This window comes from Macaca mulatta, chromosome 16 (genome assembly GCF_049350105.2).
Source record: "Macaca mulatta isolate MMU2019108-1 chromosome 16, T2T-MMU8v2.0, whole genome shotgun sequence".
NCBI classification, from domain to species: Eukaryota; Metazoa; Chordata; class Mammalia; order Primates; family Cercopithecidae; genus Macaca; species Macaca mulatta.
The window spans coordinates 60,171,744-60,193,089 of record NC_133421.1 but is presented as its reverse complement, the minus strand read 5'-3'; the positions used below and the strand labels follow the sequence as shown (position 1 = coordinate 60,193,089).

General features: G+C 43.2%; 1 protein-coding gene across 8 annotated transcripts in view; it reads left to right on the top strand.

Annotated features, from left to right (window-relative positions):
* KAT7 (lysine acetyltransferase 7) overlaps positions 1 to 15,754 on the top strand; it is a 41,874-nt gene extending 26,120 nt beyond the window's left edge. For all 8 annotated transcript variants that reach the window (XM_077971234.1, XM_077971233.1, XM_077971231.1 and 5 more), the window contains 8 exons: positions 1,428 to 1,538; positions 3,442 to 3,633; positions 7,370 to 7,459; positions 7,683 to 7,823; positions 9,251 to 9,344; positions 12,660 to 12,806; positions 13,351 to 13,457; positions 14,059 to 15,754. In XM_077971234.1, coding sequence (XP_077827360.1) covers positions 1,428 to 1,538; positions 3,442 to 3,633; positions 7,370 to 7,459; positions 7,683 to 7,823; positions 9,251 to 9,344; positions 12,660 to 12,806; positions 13,351 to 13,457; positions 14,059 to 14,160 — 984 coding nt within the window. In that variant the 3' untranslated portion in view covers positions 14,161 to 15,754. The remainder of the gene's footprint in view (positions 1 to 1,427; positions 1,539 to 3,441; positions 3,634 to 7,369; positions 7,460 to 7,682; positions 7,824 to 9,250; positions 9,345 to 12,659; positions 12,807 to 13,350; positions 13,458 to 14,058) is intronic.
* The last annotated feature ends 5,592 nt before the right edge of the window (positions 15,755 to 21,346 follow it).

Here is a 21,346-nt window from a genome sequence, read left to right as displayed (position 1 = left end):
GTTTGCTTGCCCCAGTCTTGCTCACTGTTTCTATCTGCAAACTGGTTAGAAGAGTAATAAGACAATGATACTGTATATTGAGTGATTAGTACTAGGCACTGTGGTTGTGATGTTCCTTTGATCTTTTAACAGTCCAGTATGATTGGTGGTATTTCCCGTATTTTATATACAGGAAAACTAAGACTGAGAGAGGTAACTTGCCCAAAATCATACAGGTAGAAAGAGTGTCTGAAGTAAAAGTTCCTGAAATTTTTAACCTTAACAAACATCTGCTCTGCTTTTCAGTAATTTGGGATAGGTTAGTAGGACCCAACCTCCTTGATTAAAATGCTGGCTAGGATTTTTTTCAAGCTTTTTTTTTTTTTTTTTCCAGTGTTCCTCAAAATAGAAGAAATAACTAATGCTTAGAACCCAAATCTTAGATGTTAAGGGTCCAAATTTAAAAAGATTCACAGCAGATGGAATCAGATTAACCAGAAGAAATTTTAATAGGGATAAAGATACTGATAAGTGGTGTCTTCATATGCTAATATGTGTGTGAAATCTATAATGTTTTCCTGGGATAAGCCGTCCACTCCACTTAACTACTATTATCTCCTATTCTCTGGATGGGAGGTGGAGCCTAGAACAGAGTGGGAAGGGCTAAAATCAAAGGCTTAAAAGGGAAGTTTCCTTTGTAGAATCTCTTTCCTGGAAAGGATTCTTGTAGTGACTGCCATGGTAAGATTGGGAAATTATTTTGAGACTGGATTATTTTCACGCTTTTAATTTTCTATGGCTTTTCCCTGTCTTATTCTTGCTTAATATTTAGTAAGGCATTTTTTAGAGTCCAGCCTATTTTTCCTGAGCATGTGGACTGGAGTTTGAGGGTAGCACGCCTTTTGCAGACAGTGTAATGGTGGCTGGAGCAATTCAAGTGAAAGAAGTTACAAAGGACTACTTCATCCAGCTGCCCCTGCCCCTCCCTTCCTGCAGATTTTCTTTTGAGTCTAAAATCTTAGACACTAAGGCTTAGAGAATCTGGTTTTTGTGTGTTTTGTTTTTAAATCCGGGAGTATCCACCAAAGCTCCTTCCATATCTCAGGATTCTGGGAATTTGTAGTGTCTCTGGGTTTGTGGTACTTTATTTATTTGTACTGTCATGCACATTTTTACATGAAGGAATGGAGGCATAGAGTTCTGATCCACGAAGAAATAGAATGAAGTTCCCTTCTGGAGGTGTGGGAGCATTTCCTTTCCAGATTCACTGGGGTGGGTAGTGGCATTAATCTGATGAGTATGTCTTGTGCTCAATGCCTAGCACCTAGTATGTAGGCACTAAATAAATAGCTTATGGTTGTGTGGTTTGCATGGATTGAAGTGAAACAGATTAAAAAGTTCTTAGAAGCAGAGAGTGTCAGAGTGTCATGCTCTGGTTATTTTCCTAGGAACACAGACAGACCTATGGGAACACACGGGAACCTCTCTTAGAAAACCTGACAAGTGAGTATGACTTGGATCTTTTCCGAAGAGCACAAGCCCGGGCTTCAGAGGATTTGGTGAGTATTAAAACCTCCAAACTGAAGACCACTTGTGAAAGGTGCTTAGAATTGCCAAGAAAAATGATTGCAAATCAGTTTGGTGGGAATTAAATGTACCTTGCTTCTTGAATCTCTTTCCCTCTCTTCCCAGCTGTCCCTTTTTGGAGACTAGCCTTTCCCTTTCAGATTTAAAACAAATCACCCCTCCTCCCTTCCTTTTTTTATTCCCTTCTTTCCACCTCAGCTCCCGGAAGTACCAGTTTGGCTAGAGCTGATGAGGCTGGATAAAACTATAGGCTCCCCTTTGTCTCAGCTGGGCAATTTGCAATTCTGAGAACCTGTAGCCTAGGAGAGACTCATCTCTGTTGTTTTCTTAATCCCAACAGGAACTCCCCTTTTGCTAGGTTTCCTCTGCACTAAGAATGAAAATAACAGTGAAGGGGAATAATGGAAAAGGCTGTTGTCAGATGTTTTAGAGTTAATCTTTGACACAGTCAAGTTTGATACATTGGTTGTCCATTCTGATATTTATTTAGAGCTAGTTTATACTGAGTTGCTGTCCTAGGCAGAATTTTTAACAACTTTGCTTGAAGAAAATTCTGGTGATTGAGTTTACCTCTGATATAACAGATTAAATGTGTTCAGGGAAGCTCAGTTTTTAAAGTGAATCTCATCTTCACCCCCTTCCCCCTTGTATTAAAAAAAAATTGTATCAAATAATAGACTTGTTGAAAACTGGGCGGAGGCAGGGTTTGCTGGCTACCCTTGGCTGGAATGGGCAGTTCCTACTGCTAGTTTTCTCTATCCTGTTTTGTCATGGAGCATTTCTGAGCTAGCGTTTCACAACTTTACACCTGGTTATACTTACAAATTATAATATTTTTGTAGCCAACTCAAAGTCACTGATTTTTCTTTTTTTTTTGTCTGAGACAGAGTTTCGCTCTGTTGCCCAAACTGGAGTGCAGTGGTGCCATCATGACTCACTGCAGTCTCGACCTCCAGTGCTCAAGCGATTCTCCCACGTCAGCCTCCTGAGTAGCTGGGACTACAGGCATGCCACTACACCCAGCCCAGAAATATTTTCTGCCTTCTAGAGTTTAGATTCTAGAATTATCATGCACATTTGAAAAATATTTTTTAAAAGGCCTACTTTTTTTTCTAAGTGAGCATTGTGGATATATGTCACAGAGATTCATATAGCTTTATAAAAGTTTCTGCAGATAAGTAAGGCAGATTCTAAATCAACTTTTCTGTTTAGTTTTAGAATACTTTCTAAGGGTGGGCAGTTTGTATCTGTGATGATTTTCTTTATAATTCAGTTTGGTCTAGGCTGATAATAATGAAGTTTCCAAGGTCTCATTCTGGTGAGGCCCAGAATGTGGGAGGTAGCAGAGAACCCCTCTTTTGAGACCTGTGCTCTGAGCAGTATGGGCAGTAAGTTTTCTCTATGCCTGCCTGATTTTTCATGTAGCTCTCTTTAATGTAAATTCTCATAGGTAGAAGCCAAATCTGTCTGATTTTTTTTATAGCCTAGCATGGTGGCATGCACATACGCTTTTAGAAACAAGACAATATTTATTTTTTTAAAACAGAGTCTCGCTCTGTCTCCCAGGCTGGAAGTGTGGTAGTGCGATCTCGGTTCACTGCAGCCTCTGCCTCTTGGGTTCAAATGATTCTTCTGCCTCAGCCTCCCAAGTAGCTGGGATTACAGTTGTTTGCCACCACACCTGGCTAATTGTTGTATTTTTAGTAGAGATGGGGTTTTGCCATTTCGGCCAGGCTGGTCTCGAACTCCTGGCCTTAAGAGATCTGCCTGCCTCAGCCTCCCAAAGTGTTGGGATTACAGGATCCATTGTGTCCTTCCTGAAAGCAAATATAATAAATTCTAATCCTCCTTTGACTTTTGATTTCTTGGCAATAGGAGAAATTAAGGCTGCAAGGCCAAATCACAGAGGGAAGCAACATGATTAAAACAATTGCTTTTGGCCGCTATGAGCTTGATACCTGGTACCATTCTCCATATCCTGAAGAATATGCACGGCTGGGACGTCTCTATATGTGTGAATTCTGTTTAAAATATATGAAGAGCCAAACGATACTCCGCCGGCACATGGTGAGTTGTCTTGGGTTCCTCTGCCTTGACCATGATGACAATAAGCTGTAGGATCTCTAGATTTTGCCATAGTGATTGCCTCTGTTCAGGCACCTTCTCAGTGGTCCTCAGCAGTGGGATGAAGGCATAGGAAATGGAAGGCCACAGCTTAAGGTGGGGTGTAGAGCCTGAGGCATGGCTTGTGCTGGGTGCCACCCAAAGCAGCTGAGGGCCCTTACCCACATCCTGTCATGTACGTCTTCCTGTCTTTTGTTCTTACTGCCTACTCCTCTTCATTTCCTCCTTGGAATATGTATTATCTCTGCCCACAGGTTTTGTGTGTCCCAAACTAGATGAAAATACAGACTTCATTAGGCAGAGCAGGGACAGCATGGCTCACCTTCATATCCCTAGCAACTAGTGTGGACAACTGATGCCCAGGAAATATATGTTGAATGGGTACACTTACTAATATGTAAGAGTGATCAGCCTGTGACAGATTATGAAAGTAGCAGAATGGGTTCTTTGGTGCCTTCCTCTCTTTTTCCTAATAAAGCAGGTATAAGGAGTTGAATCTGTTATTGTTGACAAATATGTTTACTAGATTTTTTGCAGCTTCAGAAAAAAAAAAGCCATTTCCCCCACCCCCTCTGTTATGAAATAAGAAGTTTTGTCTTAAGGGATATTTCTGCCATGGAGCAAGGGAAGGAGTAGAGATTAGATTAGCCTTTCAGGCAGAGAAGCCTTTTTCTTGGTTTTTTTTGAGACGGAGTCTCACTCTGTCGCCCAGGCTGGAGTGCAGTGGCCGGATCTCAGCTCACTGCAAGCTCCGCCTCCCGGGTTCGGGCCATTCTCCTGTCTCAGCCTCCTGAGTAGCTGGGACTACAGGCGCCAGCCACCTCGCCCGGCTAGTTTTTTGTATTTTTAGTAGAGACGGGGTTTCACCATGTTAGCCAGGACGGTCTCGATCTCCTGACCTTGTGATCCGCCCGTCTCGGCCTCCCAAAGTGCTGGGATTACAGGCTTGAGCCACCGCGCCCGGCCAGTTTTTTGTATTTTTTAGTAGAGACGGGGTTTCACCGTGTTAGCCAGGATGGTCTCGATCTCCTGACCTTGTGATCCGCCCGTCTCGGCCTCCCAAAGTGCTGGGATTACAGGCTTGAGCCACCGCGCCCGGCGTTTTTTCTTGTTTTTTTGTTTGTTTTTTGTTTTTGAGACAGAGTCTTGCTGTGTTGCTCAGGCTGGAGTGCAGTGGCGTGATCTCGGCTCACTGCAACCTCCGCCTCCCGGGTTAAAATGATTCTCCTACCTCAGCCTCCTGAGTAGCTGGGACTACAGGTGCACACCACCACACCTGGCTAAGTGTTGTATTTTTAGTAGAGACGGGGTTTCACCATGTTGGCCAGGATGGTCTTGATCTCCTGACCTCGTGATATACCCGCCTCAGCTTCCCAAAGTGCTAGGATTACAGGCATGAGCCACCGTGCCCAGCCCTTGTTCTCATAATCACAATATAGTTTGGCTCTAAGGCCTCGGGGGTGTCTCTTTTTCTTTCCCCTTCCTATTTTATTTCCCAGGATTTCTATATGCTGAGCATCTATGACCCAGTCTTCCTGTGATTTCTGTCATTATACTCTTCTCCCCAGTTTGGTTGGTGATACTGCTTTTTTATGTTCCCAGTTCAGGAGCATGTGGTCTGCAGGTTCAGGGCCCAGAACTGTTGCTTTGACTCAAGTTCTGCAGGCCCTGGCACACTTGACTGCATGGGGCTAGAGTCATGGAGGGGAGGTGATTGGCGGGGATTGGTAGAGATACAGTGTACAGGGAATGATGGGGTCAGAAGGAGGGGCACTGACACAGATGGCAGTTCATGGAGATAAAGTAAAATGGTTTTACTATGTGAAAGCAGGTATTTTTATTGATGTGCACTGCTTACCATTTATGCCTTTTTTCCTTTTTGTTTCTGGTTGTTTAGTGACACTAACCGATGAAATAGCTAAAAGGGCAAGAAATAGTAATAGAAGGAGAAAACAAAGGGTCTGAATAAATCTGAGGATCGAATAAACATTATGAATATTTGAAAATCTTCCATATTATATGATATAAAAATCAGATTTCAGGAAATTCCTATTTTATTCCATGCCTGTTCTTATTCCCATTGCTTCAGGTGTGATCACTGAAATGAAATGGTCTTCCTTTGGCTTGGCTTCTGTTTCTAAACGATAATTGTTACATGAGTTTGCTTATTGTTGGGAAGAGCCAGCATGAGTAAAGGGGTAGAGATAGGAACAAACTACAGATGGAATTTTCTTGGAGGGATTCCAGCTAATAAATATTTGGATTTACATATGACAAATTGGAACATGCTTCTTGAGTTGACAAAAAGAGTTGCAGTAAAATTGCTTAATAGAAAGTGTTTAATGGGCCAGGTGTGGTGGCTCACACCTGTAATCCCAGCACTTTGGGAGGCTGAAGTGGGAGGATTGCTTGAGGCCAAGAATTTGAGACCAGCCTGGGTAAAATAGTGAGACTCTGTTGCTTCAAAAACCATTTTAAAAATTAACCAGGTGTAGTGCCACGTGCCTATAATCTTAGGTACGTGGGAGAATCTTTTGTGCCCAGGAGTTTGAGGCTGCAGTGAGCTATGATCGTGCTATTTCAGCCTGGGTGACAGGGTGACACCCTACCTCAAAAAAAAAAGTTTGTGTATCTATACCTTTTAAACACTTTTTTTTTTTTTTTTTGAGACGAAGTCTTGCTCTGTCACTTAGGCTGCAGTGCAGTAGTGTGATGTCGACTCACTACAGCCTCCACCTCCCGGATTCTTTTGCCTCAGCCTCCAGAGTAGCTGGGATTACAGGCCCCCGCCACCACACCTGGCTAATTTTTGTATTTTTAGTAGAGGTGGGGTTTCACCATGTTGTCCAGGCTGCACTCAAACTTGTGACCTCGGGTGATCTGCCCACTTCAGCCTCCCAAAGTGCTGGGATTACAGGCGTGAGCCACCGCGGCGTTAAACATTTTAAAATGTAAACCTTTTAAAGAATTCACCTAACAGCAGAATGCAGCTGACTGGCTGCATTAAAACAATTAGCACTTGAGAGTTAGGAAAAGGGGGTACTTCATGCCTCCTTGTGGCCAAGTGACCCTAGCTTCCTGCTGCTCAGCTAGGCTGCTTGCTTTTTTTTTTTTTCCTTTTTTTGCCACAGGACTTTCTCTTAATTTCCTTATATAACTAAGGCAATGCAGTTGCAGGGGAGAAGGGCAGACAGGTAATGGTACATGGTTTTTATCATTGTGAGTGAGTTTTCTAATCTGAACAAAAGAAGACCATAATGGTTAGGTGGTAATGAGAAGTTATGGGTAAAGGTGAGAGTAAAGTACTTAGCCACCCTAAGCTGCTGGAAATAAGCTGCTTAAGAATTTCCTGTTGGCTTGAGGCATAATAAGCAAGGGTATTGTTATTTATTTGACCTTTATGTAGTGGGTGATTTTAATCTCCTGGGCTAAAGCAGTGCCAGAATGTAATCCAGAGTACTTGTTCCAGATTGCTATAGAAGTGTCATAAATATATTCAAATGACTTTGGAAGTCTTTGTTTTATGGAAAAAAAATCTGTGTTTTACAGTATGTTCTCAACTTGTCCAACTGTCCTGTAGCTCAGTTAATCCCATTTGACCTGTCATTCCTTTTCCCTTTTGAGGAGCAGTCTTGTTGGGAGGCTTTGGTTCCCTGATGTGAATTTCATTGTCTTGCAGGCCAAATGTGTGTGGAAACACCCACCTGGTGATGAGATATATCGCAAAGGTTCAATCTCTGTGTTTGAAGTGGATGGCAAGAAAAACAAGGTAAAAAGTGGTGGCTTTAGAAAGGAGTTGTAATGTTGGATATTCACAGGTTTCAGAAGGCATGTGTTTTTTCTCCATCATACCTTGTGAAGGACATAGAACTCTTCTTTTGCCAAAATATACAATATGTTTCATTAATAATTATGGTATGTTTGTGAATTTTAGGCCTTTATCTGTTTAGGAATCAGTGGCCCACACATGAACTCTGTTTCTCTGCTTCCAGATCTACTGCCAAAACCTGTGCCTGTTGGCCAAACTTTTTCTGGACCATAAGACATTATATTATGATGTGGAACCCTTCCTGTTCTATGTTATGACAGAGGCGGACAACACTGGCTGTCACCTGATTGGATATTTTTCCAAGGTAAGCAGGATCTGGAGATTAAGAAGCCACTGGCCAGAGCAGGGTGATCCATGTTCGCAGCTGGGGGCTCAAATCACCGACAGGAAGAAGCCGCACTCTGGGCAATGATGACACCCCTTCCTTAAATTAAAAAAAAAAAAAAAAAAAAAAGGGCAAACCCATGTATCAAAGATTGTTTAATGAAAATGCAGTTTTTATTAAAAGCTTCTGGTTAATTCTTTTCTGGAATTGTGGACTGGAGCTGCCTATTAATAACTGGCCAGAGCCCTTCCTAGTAACCCACAAGCCAACATCTTGTAGTCAAGCCAGCTCTCCTGGCTTTGCCTGCCTCTGTGTTATCAGCTTAAAACCAGGAATATACTCCTTTTGCCTGATTGTTTAGCTGGGCTCCTAGCACAGTCCCTTCAGTGATAACACTACTGCGCCTTTTAAAGACCCAAGGCCAGATTTTTTTTTTTTTTTTTTTTTTTTTGAGACAGTCTCACTCTTGCCCAGGCTGGAATACAGAGGTGTGATCTTGACTCACTGTACCCTCTGCCTTCCGGGTTCAAGTGACCCTCCTGCCTCAGCGTCCTGAGCAGCTGGGATAACAGGTGCCTGCCACCACGCCCAGCGAATTTTTTGTGTGATTTTAGTAGAGATGGTGTTTTACACCATGTTGGCCAGGATGGTCTTGAACTCCTGACCTCAAGTGACCACTCGCCTTAGCCTCCCAAAGTGCTGGGATTACAGGTGTGAGCCATTGCGCCTGGCCCAAGGCCAGATTTTATGACTTTTAGTATAACAACTTTATTGAAATATAATTCATACACCATAAATTCACACACTGAAAGGGTACAATTTAGTTGTTTATAGTGTATTCACAGAGTTGTGCAATCAATCCAGTTTGCATTATCCTGAAAATAAATTGTTAGCAATCACTTCTTTTTCCACTCAATCCCTCTCAGCCCTTCTGTCTGTACAAATTTCCCTATTCTGGACACTTCCTGCAACTGGAATCACACATTTTGATTTCATTCGATTTGATTTTTTTTTTTTTAAATCCCTTTGCAGAATGGAGACTTACTGTGTTGTTTCCTTCCCTTCTCTTCCAGTAGGCAGCTCCTTTTCAAAAATTGCATTTAAAGTGGGCTTCTATATACTGAGTCAGCAGCCTTAACCTTCTTACCCTGCTCTGTGGCTGTCAGGAACCCAGAGTCAGCCCCCTTAAAATGAGACTGGAGGTCTCAGCTAGGGAAATCCTGGGATGATTAATGGCTTTGGCCATGATAAGGGGTGTGGTTATAACAGCTGTGAGCTTGACAGCCACTCCTTGGGACTGGTTACCCAGATGTTTTGCAAGCAGCCTTATTTTGTATCTGTGGAAGTGCTGAAACCTTTGGTTTCAAATCCTCGTGACGTGTTCATCTGTTTGCTCTTGATTTTAGGAAAAGAATTCATTCCTCAACTACAACGTATCCTGTATCCTTACCATGCCTCAGTACATGAGACAGGGCTATGGCAAGATGCTTATTGATTTCAGTAAGTGAAACTGCTAAGTCATTAGTTCCACAAGGCAGGGACCATGTGAATATTGCTGTTTGTCTTTTTGTCTTGTGGTCTCTGCAATTCCTGAAATGTAGTGGAGGTACATGGATATTTAGTAAATGAATGAACAAGTAGGAAAAACCTGAACATTGTCATTCTGCCTGATACACATTGACCATTGAAGGGATACAGGACTTCTCCTTAATGAGTAGGAAGTACAGAGGATGATAAAGTGAGCTCTTTCATATTATCCCAGTTTGAGACTTTTAAACAGCACATACATGCATGAGGCTTAAAATCTGTTCCTTGATGCTAGGGATTTCACTTTTGTAGGGACTTGTCTAGAAGTAATCCATGCACCCAATGGACCCTTTGCATAATATACTCTGCCCTCATTAATTGTGGATTCTGTGTTTGTGAATTTGCTTACTCACTAAGTTTTATTTGTAACCCCAAAATCAATCTTAACATTTTTGTGGTCATTCGTGAACATGCACAGAGCAGCAAAAAATAAGAGTCATGGATGCACGCATTCCCAGCTGACTTCGGAGTTTTCAGCTCTTATACTGTAAACAAGTTCATTTTCAGTCTGTGAATGCCACACGGTTTTGGCTTTCTGTTGATTTTAAATGGCCCCTATGAGTAGTGCTGATGTGTCTGGTGTTCCTAATCTCAGGAATCCTGGGGTACCTTACACTAATCTCAGGAATCCTGGGGGGATACCTTACACTAATCTCAGGAATCCCGGGGTACCTTACAGAGGTTAGATGGCTTTCTTCAGGTGAATTAGAGAGTTGCTGGCAGTGAGTTCAATGTTAGTGATGTCAACAGTGTATATTAAATAAGGCATTTTTAAACAGAAACATAAAATAAGGTTATGTATTGATGGTTGACCAATGTGTGACCAGAGGCTTGCAGGAACCTAACCCTCCCTGTATTTCTCCTAGTAGCAGTGGTTCAGTATTCACTAATTCAGGTTCTCAGTGACTTTATGAAACATAACTGCTGTGAAAAACAAGACTCCACTGTGTGTTATTCTCTATTTGATGTCCACTGTCAAAGGACAGGGTATATTGTAATCAAAATTGGAATTCCTAGAATTAGCCTTCCAAGCCTTCTTTCTTTCTTTTTTTTTTTTTTTGAGATGGAGTCTCACGCTGTTGCCCAGGCTCGAGTGCAGTGGCACGATCTCGGCTCACTGCAAGCTCCGCCTCCCGGGTTCCCGCCATTCTCCTGCCTCAGCCTCCTGAGTAGCTGGGACTACAGGCGCCCGCCACCGCGCCCGGCTAATTTTTTTTTTTGTATTTTTAGTAGAGACGGGGTTTCACTGTGGTCTCGATCTCCTGACCTTGTGATCCGCCCGCCTCGGCCTCCCAAAGTGCTGGGATTACAGGCTTGAGCCACCGCGCCCGGCCCCAAGCCTTCTTTCTTTCTTTTTTTTTTTTTTTTTTTTTTTTTTTTTGAGACGGAGTTTTGCTCTTATTGTCCAGGCTGGAACGCAATGGTGCGATCTTGGCTCATTGCAACCTCCATCTCCCAGTTTCAAGCGATTCTTCTGCCTCAGCCTCCCGAGTAGCTGGGATTACAGGCATGTGCCACCACGCCTGGCTAATTTTGTGTTTTTTTAGTAGAGATGGAGTTTCTCCATGTTGGTCAGGCTGGTCTCGAACTCCCGACCTCAGGTGGTCCGCCCACCTTGGCCTCCCAGAGTGCTGGAATTACAGGTGTGAGCCACCTTGCCCAACTGCCTTTTTTCATTTTTAAGTCACCTGAGAAGAGATGAACTGGAAAGTGACATAAGAGGGGAACTATATATCTTTGAATAGGTAACACTGTTCATATAAACTTGATTTTATAGGAAGTTTTAAGCATTAACAAGAGTATAATAAACCCTCCTATACCCATCACCCAACTTCAATAATTACTGTTTTTTGGGGGTGGAGGGGGCTAACCTCGTTTTACCTATACTTTCACCTGCCATTATTTTGATATTTCTAAAAAATAAGGTCTATTACACCTTTAAAAAAAAAAAGTCCTTCATATCATAAATTGTGATACTCAGATTTCCCTGGTGTGATTTTGTTCTTTTTAAAAAACTTTTTTTTAATACTTAGATCCAGGTAAAATTGATAGTGAGATTGAGAAATATGGCTCATAATTCACTTTCAGTCTAAAATTTTCCAGTCCCATCTTTTTTTTCCTTGCTGTGTTTTTATTGAAGAAAGGAGGTTAGTTGTCTAAAAGGGTTACCCAGATTATGAACCTTGCAGACTGCATCTCCATAATGTTGTTTTGTATATTTTGTATAAATTGAATGTTAGGTGTTTAGACTTTACAACTAGAGGCTTCATCATTTGGGTTTTTTACACACACACATTCCCCCCACTATCTCATAGGTGGTACTGAGCTAATCTGTTCTTACCATTCAAAGATTTAAAAAATGTTTTAAAACTAGGTAATGAAGTGGCTTCACATTTTTTTCCTGTCTCCCTTGTTTCCAACACACACCTATAGAGAACCATTGTTATCAAAATGATTAATAGTGAAGCCTTCCGGAGTTCTTTTTTTTTTTTTTTTTTTTTTGAGATGGAGTCTCGCTCTGTCGCCCGGGCTGGAGTGCAGTGGCCGGATCTCAGCTCACTGCAAGCTCCGCCTCCAGGGTTCCCGCCATTCTCCTGCCTCAGCCTCCCGAGTAGCTGGGACTACAGGCGCCCGCCACCTTGCCCGGCTAGTTTTTTTTTGTAGTTTTTAGTAGAGACGGGGTTTCACTGTGTTAGCCAGGATGGTCTCGATCTCCTGACCTCGTGATCTGCCCGTCTCGGCCTCCCAAAGTGCTGGGATTACAGGCTTGAGCCACCGCGCCCGGCCCCGGAGTTCTTTTAGTGCCTATTACAGTAGTGCCCTCCTTATCCGCCATTTCACTTTCTGCAGTTTCAATTACCTGTAGTGAACTGCGGTCCAAAAATAGGTGAGTACAGTACAATAAGATATTTTGAGAGACAGACAACCTTCACATAACTTTTGTTACAGTATATTGTTATAATTGTTCTGTTTTACTATTACTGTCTTCCTGTTCCTAATTTATAAGTTAAACTATAGCATAGGTATGTGTTGATAGGAAAATACATAGCATATATAGGATTTGGTACTATCCACAGTTTTGGGCCTCCACTGAGAGTCTTGGAACACATTCCCTGGAATGAGAGGGGACTGTGCTTCTTAAGCCTTCTTGCATGTTGGCACACTGTTTTTTGCTATTCGGGTAAGATCTAGTGCTGCTAGAAAAAGTCTGTATTTGTTCCCTGGCAGGTTATTTGCTTTCCAAAGTCGAAGAAAAAGTTGGCTCCCCAGAACGTCCACTCTCAGATCTGGGGCTTATAAGCTATCGCAGTTACTGGAAAGAAGTACTTCTCCGCTACCTGCATAATTTCCAAGGCAAAGAGATTTCTATCAAAGGTTGGTTTTTGACTCCTTGGAATGGTTGATTGTTGCCCAAGAAGTTAACTCTAGTGGGTATTGTGTTTCCCCTAAATATGAGAAAGGAAGGCCAACTGAAAATGGACCACTGCAGAGACCCTCACTAAAGTTGCCTAGGAATCCAAAGCATTTGGCCCCTGGGAATGGTTATTAATTGGCTTCTCAAATCCAGAGTTGCTAACACTAATTCTTGTAAAAGTCAAGAAGAAAAACTTCAGGTCTTTTGGTTCATCTCTCTGAGAAAGACATCCCTGTGTATTTATGCAGGGGTGGAACAATTTAGTTTGGTCTGTATTTGACCCTGATTTCTAAGGGGCCAAGAATAGCTTCTTGCTGTAATATCCTTCTGTAGTTATTTGGACTGGTCAAATGAATACTTTGTAAACTCCTTCTAAACAGATTGGGTTGAGTACAGAAGATTCTGTCCATTTGGATTTCCTTTAAGGGAAAGTAGACCTTGGTTGGGGGCAAAGGGGTGGGAACCTGCACTTTGGTCAGGTTGTCAGTAGATCTTCTGTTTCAGAAATCAGTCAGGAGACGGCTGTGAATCCTGTAGACATTGTCAGCACTCTACAAGCCCTTCAGATGCTCAAGTACTGGAAGGGAAAACACCTCGTTTTAAAGAGACAGGTAAGGTTTTCATCAGCAGCTTGCTCATTGTTGGATGTCCTTCAAGGCTTAGCAGAGCAAAGTAGGGGCCTTACGACTCAAGAGAACCTTCCCTTAAAGGAGTTTGGCTACATGCCCCTTTTCCTGGGTCTCGTTTCTGTAGCTGGCAGTGATGCCTGCATTGCCTTATCCGTATCAGAAGGTTTTGGTAAGCTCCTGTCTCAAATTTGGATGACACAAGTTAAGCAGCTCCAGTTAAGCAGCTTTATGTTGTACAGCACTTCTGTCATTTGATGATTTTCTTACATGGGAGGAAATTGCCCATCTGTAGAGGAATCTTCACAAATGCTGTCTCAACTCATACTCACTTCTAATTTTTAAAATTGTTTCATACATACAATAAAGGTAGGTGAGCGATGATTTTCATTTCTCACTGAGGGTAAAATAGGAAGAATGGATTAGATAGAAAAGTCGTTTGTAAGTCAAAAGATAGTATTTTTTTATACCCTAATATGTTATTAAACCTTTGGCAATTCCTTCTTGGTGGTTAGTTATTTTGGAATCTATGTAAAGGCATTTGAGTTGAAAGTATATAATCCTTTTTCCCATTGTTCTCCCCTAGGACCTGATTGATGAGTGGATAGCCAAAGAGGCCAAAAGGTCCAACTCCAATAAAACCATGGATCCCAGCTGCTTAAAATGGACCCCTCCCAAGGGCACTTAAAGTGACCTGTCATTCCGAGCCAGCGAACCCCAGCAGTAGGAATCCGTACCCTAGGGATCTGTCTGTCATTTCTGTTGCTCTTGTGATTGGCAAGTACAGTATCCTTTGGGAAGGCCATCCCCCTCAGGACTGTTCTGGCTCCGACCTTTGTGTACACTGCAGACGCTGGTTCTGAGGAACTGTTGTTTCGGCCTCAGTGAGGTTGCCTGGATGGGATCTGTATTAGACTTGAGTGCAGGTCTCTCAGCACTGACCCAAGGAGTTCTGTTATGGTACTGTACCTGTCCAGTCACTGGTTCTCTCCTCATGTCCTCTCGCCCCATGAGGTTGTGTTGTGTCTTCTAAGCGTGGTACTAGTGCTTGCCGCCTGGTCACCAGACCTCCAAATATGGCTGCCACCACCAGGACCTTTCCAGTTACTCCTTATGTGTGTGTTCTATGGAGGGGCAGGGAAGAGGTGGCACTTGTGAGTGTGTGTGGATTGGCAGGGGATCCATTCACTTTGGGTTTCATCTTGCTTTAAATTTCTTTCCTTCATTTTGATTAAGAGACCTCTTTTTGATCTGTATTGGGCTTACCAGAGCCAAATACTTCTGAAGAGTTTCCCAGGGACTAGTCTTGGTAATAGCATATAATTGATCTGAATGAGATGGAGAGAAGAATGAAGAAGTGGTAGTTCTGGGTTTGATTTGAGTTCACCTGTGGGCAGTGGGCAGTGTCTTGGTGAAAGGGAGCGGATACTACTTTTTGCCTCACCGTGAAGTACCCACTAGTAAATATTTCCTTCTCTCTTTACTCCCAGTCCCTTTTTACGTTTGCAGGTGCCAAAGTAATGTCCACTTCTCCCTTTCATGCTGCATGTTAACTGATTAATTATACTGCAGAAGTCTTTTCACCTCCACTAGTCTGATACAGTACATCTTTACTTCTGTATACATTGCACTGATTCTGTCTCAATGCCCTGGGAGAAGTTGAAAATGATTGAAAGTGACTTTCATATCTCAGCTCATGACTCAGCAAGGCAGAATGGCCACCCCTGCCAAGGTTTGCTTCTCTTTTCAACAGTGCCTCACCCTCCCTCTAGGATTAAAGTGCTTCTGCCCTTCCACAAACTCCTCCTCCATTTCCTTTTTGGGATTTGTCACCGTCCTTCTATTCTCTGGTCTTCTATTTTTGGTGTTGTTCAAGTGAAGGAAGAGATGTTCCCTCTAATTTCTCTGTAGCCCATTATAACCTGCTATCTTGGGGCAACTTTTGATGTATGACATGTCACCCTTCCCAACTTGGTCTCCTCCAACATGCTGTCTTCATGTGGAGCCCTCACCACAATCCCTGACTCCGGTCATTTGTGCCTTTCTCTTGTCATCTCTGTACACTACTTATATTCACTGTGGGTTGGGGGAGCTAATTTTAAGCATGTTCAGTGGCAGCTCCCCTCCAGTTTCAGTGTCACTGTTAAAATTTATCCAAAATCAACTTCACTAGGGGTTTTCTTAAGGGGTAAAGGCCTTTTACAGAAGCTAAACCCTTCCCCACATGTGGTAGAATGTGCTCTTCTATATCTACTCCTCAATAAAGCATGTTCTCTGCTCAAGTCTGTTGTATCTGGGGGCTCTCATTTATATATGAAAATGATGCACACAATCTGCTACTCATAGTAAACGCACTTAGGATTTGCTTTGCCTAGCAGTACACTGTTGAGGGATGTGGTTTGTGGCTATGGAATGTTTTTCCCTGTGATGCAGGCTGTCTATAAAGAAAGGGAGTGCTCACTCTGAACTTATCTAGATGGTGGCACAAATTTGATCTGCCTCACTTTGGTTCCAGCTAATCAGTATACATAGCAATGATTAGTCAGTATTACCCATTCTTTCACTAAGTGCCATTTTTCACTGATTTTAGGGGCAAAGGAACCAATAGGAAGTTAGGATATATGGGGGTACAGTTGATGCCTGTGGGAGATGGGAACAGATATCCCTTCTCATTTCCAGGTTCATTCACCAGTATTGAGCAATGTCACGTCTAATTATTGACTCCCAGGTTGAAATGATTATTTTTGAAAATAGCTGCATTTTCCTGTAAGATATACCCAGCACAGGAAAAGGGTGGCTGAGCACTTACCTCTGTATGGTGGAAAGGAGGAGGCTGGGAATTGTATGTGCTGGAATGGTTTTGCTCGCTGTGGCCAGTAGTGGTGAGAACCCATACAGTTGAAGTTTTTTGCACAGTCCTGATCCCAAGCCTCCACTCGCTTTGCCATCCCACTTTACTCACTGAAAAATAAAAGAATTTATTATCTCATTTAAACTCCCACAAGTGTGGGAACAGACTTCCCTTGGCAATTTTGAGTAAGACTATCCCATTTCACTCCCTCTTTTTTTTTTTTTTTTGAGTCAGAGTCTGGCTGTGTCACCCAGGTTGGAGTGCAGTGGCCGATCTCGACTCACTGTAACCTCCGCCTCCCGGGTTCAAGTGGTTCTCCTGTCTCAGCCTTCCGAGTAGCTGGGATTACAGGTGCATGCCACCATGCCCAGCTAATTTTTATATTTTTAGTAGATACAGGGTTTCATCATGTTGGCCGGGCTGGTCTCGAACTCCTGACTTCAGGTGATGGCCTCCCAAAGCGCTGGGATTACAGCTTTGAGCCACTGCACCCAGCTTTTAACTCCCTCTTATCTGCATAACAGAAGCTTAGCTGCTTAAGCTCCTTTATTAGAAGAGCAAAAGTCTGAAATTATTACTGAAACCTGCTCAATGGAAGTACCTACTCTTATTTCTGGAGGAAGAGAGCTGTAGCATGGGCTGGTTGCTTCCCATATGGTTGTCACCGTACCTTCATACTGCCTCATTTGACCCTCATACTAGCCCTGTGCAGTAGATGTGTACACTGGTTTGCCAAAGGAGACCTGAATCCAAGGTGGAAGTAAGCAGCGAATCCAGAAACTTCAATTCTGGTCTGTCTGCCTTGATAGCCCGCACCCTCCCCTCTACTGTTTGCTTCCACAACTTTTTTTGATTCCTTAATGATGAATCCTCCTCTCCCTTCTAGTTGGATTTCTTTGTTACAGGCACCCATGTTTCTAATGGCTTCCATTACAAGGATAATAATGAAACTGGTGAAAACTTTCAGGCAAAGGGATTGATTTTCTTTTTACGTTTTTTTCTTCTTATTATTTTTTTAATTATTAACCAACTCAACTCATTACAATAAAAAGGACTGATTTTTAAGCCAGCCATGATAGCTCTGTAATAGTCTGTAATCTCAGCACTTTGGGAGGCCAAAGTGGGCAGATTCCTTGAGCCCAGGAATTCGAGACTAGCCTGGGCAGCATGATGAAATCCCAGCTCTACAAAAAACAGAAAAATTAGACGTGGGCATGTGCCTGTAGTCCCAGCTACTCGGGAGGCTGAGGCATGAGAATCGCCTGAACCCAGGAGGTAGAGGTTGCAGTGAGTTGAGATGATGCCACTGCACTCCAGCCTGGGTGACAGAATGAGACCCTGTCTCAAAAAAAAGAAAAAACAGAATTGATTGATGTTAGTTGGCTTTACAAGCAGCAACTTTGGGGGGCTACAGAGCTAAACCAGGAAGCAAAAGATGTACCTCATGGTGGCATTGTTTCTGATTTAGGATAGGAAGCATTGTCCCTTTACTTCTGTGATTTTCTTCATTCCTCACCACAGCACAGTAAGGTGGATATTATAGCCCTCTGCCAGATGAAAATTTGAGGCTCATAGCGGTCTTGCTGCTGTGTTAGAGCAACAGAATGAGACAGCCTTGCTTCCCTGAGTCCAAATCCCATACTTTTGGCATTGTTACCATGAGGTCTGGTCATCTGATGCTTTCATGCTATTTTCCCATTTCTTATCTGGGGATAATGAGTCATATTAAGTAATTTTTTTGGTTTTGTTTTCAAGATGGTGTCTCGCTCTGTCACCCAGGCTGAAGTGCAGTGGCATGATCTTGTCTCATTGCAACCTCTGCCTCCCGGGTTCAAGCAATTCTCCTGCCTCAGCCTCCCAAGTAGCAGGGATTACAGGCGCCCACCATCTCGCCTGGCTAATTTTTGTGTTTTTACTAAAGACAAGGTTTTGCCATGTTGGCCGGGCTGGTCTCGAACTCCTGACCTCAGGTGATCCACTCACAGCCTCCCAAAGTGCTGGGATTACAGGCAGGAGCCACCATGCCCAGCCAAGTAAGTTTTAACAGTGTGGTATAACCTTTAAATGACAAGGTGATGCTTTTGACTTGTCCTCTACTTTGATTTGTCCTGATTTGTCCCTATAGTTCTGAGTGGGTCAAAACAAAGTCTCAGGGGCTGCACCAGGATCAAGCAGCACAGCTCGGCCATGATCCTTTTACCACTTTTTTCTTCTGTCCTGTGAGACTCTGATTAAAGCACTGGATTTTTTAAAAATACCCTTGTAAATACACACACATTTGTCTATAGTTGAGGAAATTGTGCCTTTGAAGTCCATTCTTGGACGTGGAGTTAGAAAACCCTGGTTTGAGAAGAAGCCCCAGTGAGACAGCAGGAATCCTCTCACCACACAACCCCTCAGCTAGTTCTTAGTGTGCTCAGGCTCAAATAACCAATCCCATCAAGTGAAATGAATGGCAGCAGGGAGAAGGCCTGGCTCACTGAGGCTCTCGGCATTAATTTCCTCTACCTCATGTGTCTCACAGGTGCACATATGTACAGCATATCAAGGTATTGAATGTCATGAGAATAAAATATGAAAACTGCTTTGCTGAGTGATAGTATGTGATGTGTGCTAGGACTTCTAGAAGCCACCCTTTGCTGTTCATTGGGATCATGGAATCGGACCTCAACTGGTTTTGCCTCAGCACTTTCTTCCACAAAATTATGTGTGACTGCCTCCTCCAGACTGTTTCCTGCTGATAGGCGCAGTTTAATAGCCTTCTTCCTGTGTGGTATCTGCAACAAAATCCCAATGAATGTCACTAAGAAGGAAACAAAGGATTGCCCAGCGATGAGAAATGTCCCTGGTGCCAAAACATCAGTTTGCCCCTAACTTCTTGTGCAATACCTTTAAGTCCAGGTCATGTTGTTACCATTTGGGGGTTTGGGGATTTGTTTACTTGTGCCCAAGAGTGGAGAAAATAACCTGTGCGATTGCACAACTCTGGCTCCATGGTTCCTTACAAATGTTCCATGTGAGATATAAACATCTTTATCCTCGACAAGTCATGTTCGTTCCAAGAAACCCGTCTTTGTTCTTAATTGGGCATTTGTTTCTGGAAACAGCTTACCGTACATTCAATTCCAAAGTTATCAGAAACCTACACTCTTATCTCACAAATTTAGAGGTATGGTAGATCATCTCCAAAGATGGCCACCAGCAATTGCTCTCATCCTCTGTGCACGTGCTACTTCCAATAAGGTCTATTTTTTTCCTCAGTGTGGGCTGAACTTGTGACTTGTTTTGACTAATAGGATGTTATGGAAGTGATATTTTGGTAGCTTCCACTTTTGTTCTTGAAAATGCGCTGACATGTTTTCAAAAGAGAAGCTTGGGCTAAATTACTGAATGGTGAGAGACGATGCATAGGAGAACCAAGGTGCTCTAGTCACACACAACTAAAAGCCCAGACTTGTGTCTCTTGAAGGTTTCAACCCCGCCAGACTCCCAGCTGAATGCACCCTCGTGATGGCCCTTGCTGATACCACATGACACTAAAGACATCTAGCTGAGCCCTGTTAACCCAGAGAATTGTGAGAATACTGTTTTAACCACACGTTTTGGAATGGTTTGATACATGGCAATCGAGAAGTGAAACAAGGGGACGTTGGAAACTGAAGGGCTGGAATTCAGTTTGCCCTGTAGGTTGATTGGAAGCCAGATGTGCCTAGAGGAAGGCGGCTACCACCTTGTGCAATTCCAAGGGACACTGTTTATATTCTGTGTAAATGGCAGCCTCAGACAGTTCACCTCGTTTGGTTATTTATCGTGTCAGCTGTCAGTCAAATTGCTTCTGAGGTAACTGGCTGGCCTTGGAATTCTTAGCCACCTCCTTAAGCGGATCAGGAAAACTGAAGAATATCCTTCTATATGTATGTATGTATGTATGTATTGATTGATTGACTGATTTATGAGACAGGATCTCTTTCTGTCACCCAGGCTGGAGTGCAGTGGTACAATCACAGCTCACTGCAGCCTCGCCTTCCCAGGCTCCAGCAATTCTCCCATCTCAACCTCCAGAGTAGTTGAGACCACAGGCATGCACTACCATGCCTGGCTAACTTTTTGTATTTTCAGTAGAGACGAGGTTTCACCATGTTGCCCAGGCTGGTTTCAAGCGGAGCTCAAGCAATCAGCCTGCCTTGGCCTCCCAAAGTGTTGGGATTACAGGCATGAGCCGCTGCGCCCAGCCTTCTTCTGCGGTCAAGATACTGCTCATCACTTGTGTGCTCCAGAATTCATGTGGCTTCTCATTGCTCAGTGGATTAAGTTCATGTTTATCCTGGCTTTCAAGTCTTTCTGTAAGCTGACTCAACCTACACGTAGCTTTCATCATTCCCTTACACATAACCTCAACATGCAACAGGATTAGTCTATTATTCCCTTTCTTGTATTTACTGAGAAAGCCTCCACTTCAACGTTCCATGAAGTGTGTTCCACTAAATACCAAAGTATAGGCAAAAAGTTCTGTGGTCAAATAAATCTGGAAAACACCGAGTGTTTCCAAAGTTAGTATCAGGCCAGTCATGGTGGCTCACACCTGTAAGCCCAGCACTTTGGGAAGCTGAGGTGGGAGGATCACTTGAGCCCAGGAGTTTGAGACCAGCCTGGGCAACATAGGGAGACCCAATCTCTACAAAAAAATTAGCTGGGCGTGGTGGTGTGCACCTGTAGTGCCAGCTACTCGGGAGGCTGAGGTAGGAGGATCACCTGAGCCCAAGAAGTCAAGGCTGTGGTCATCTGAGATCCCACCAGTGTGCTCCAGCGTGGGTGACAGAGCAAGACCCTGTCTCAAAAAAATAAAAAAAAAGATAATACCAGTATGTTCCTTGACTTCAAGATTTCCCAAAACCTTCAGTGGGCTAATGGGCATTGGGGTTTTCCAAGAAGACACAGGATATAACATTTCCTAAAATGATTTGATCTGGAAGGAGCCTCTTGGACTGGTGTCCTGGGGTAGGGCTTTTGGAAATGTTTCCCA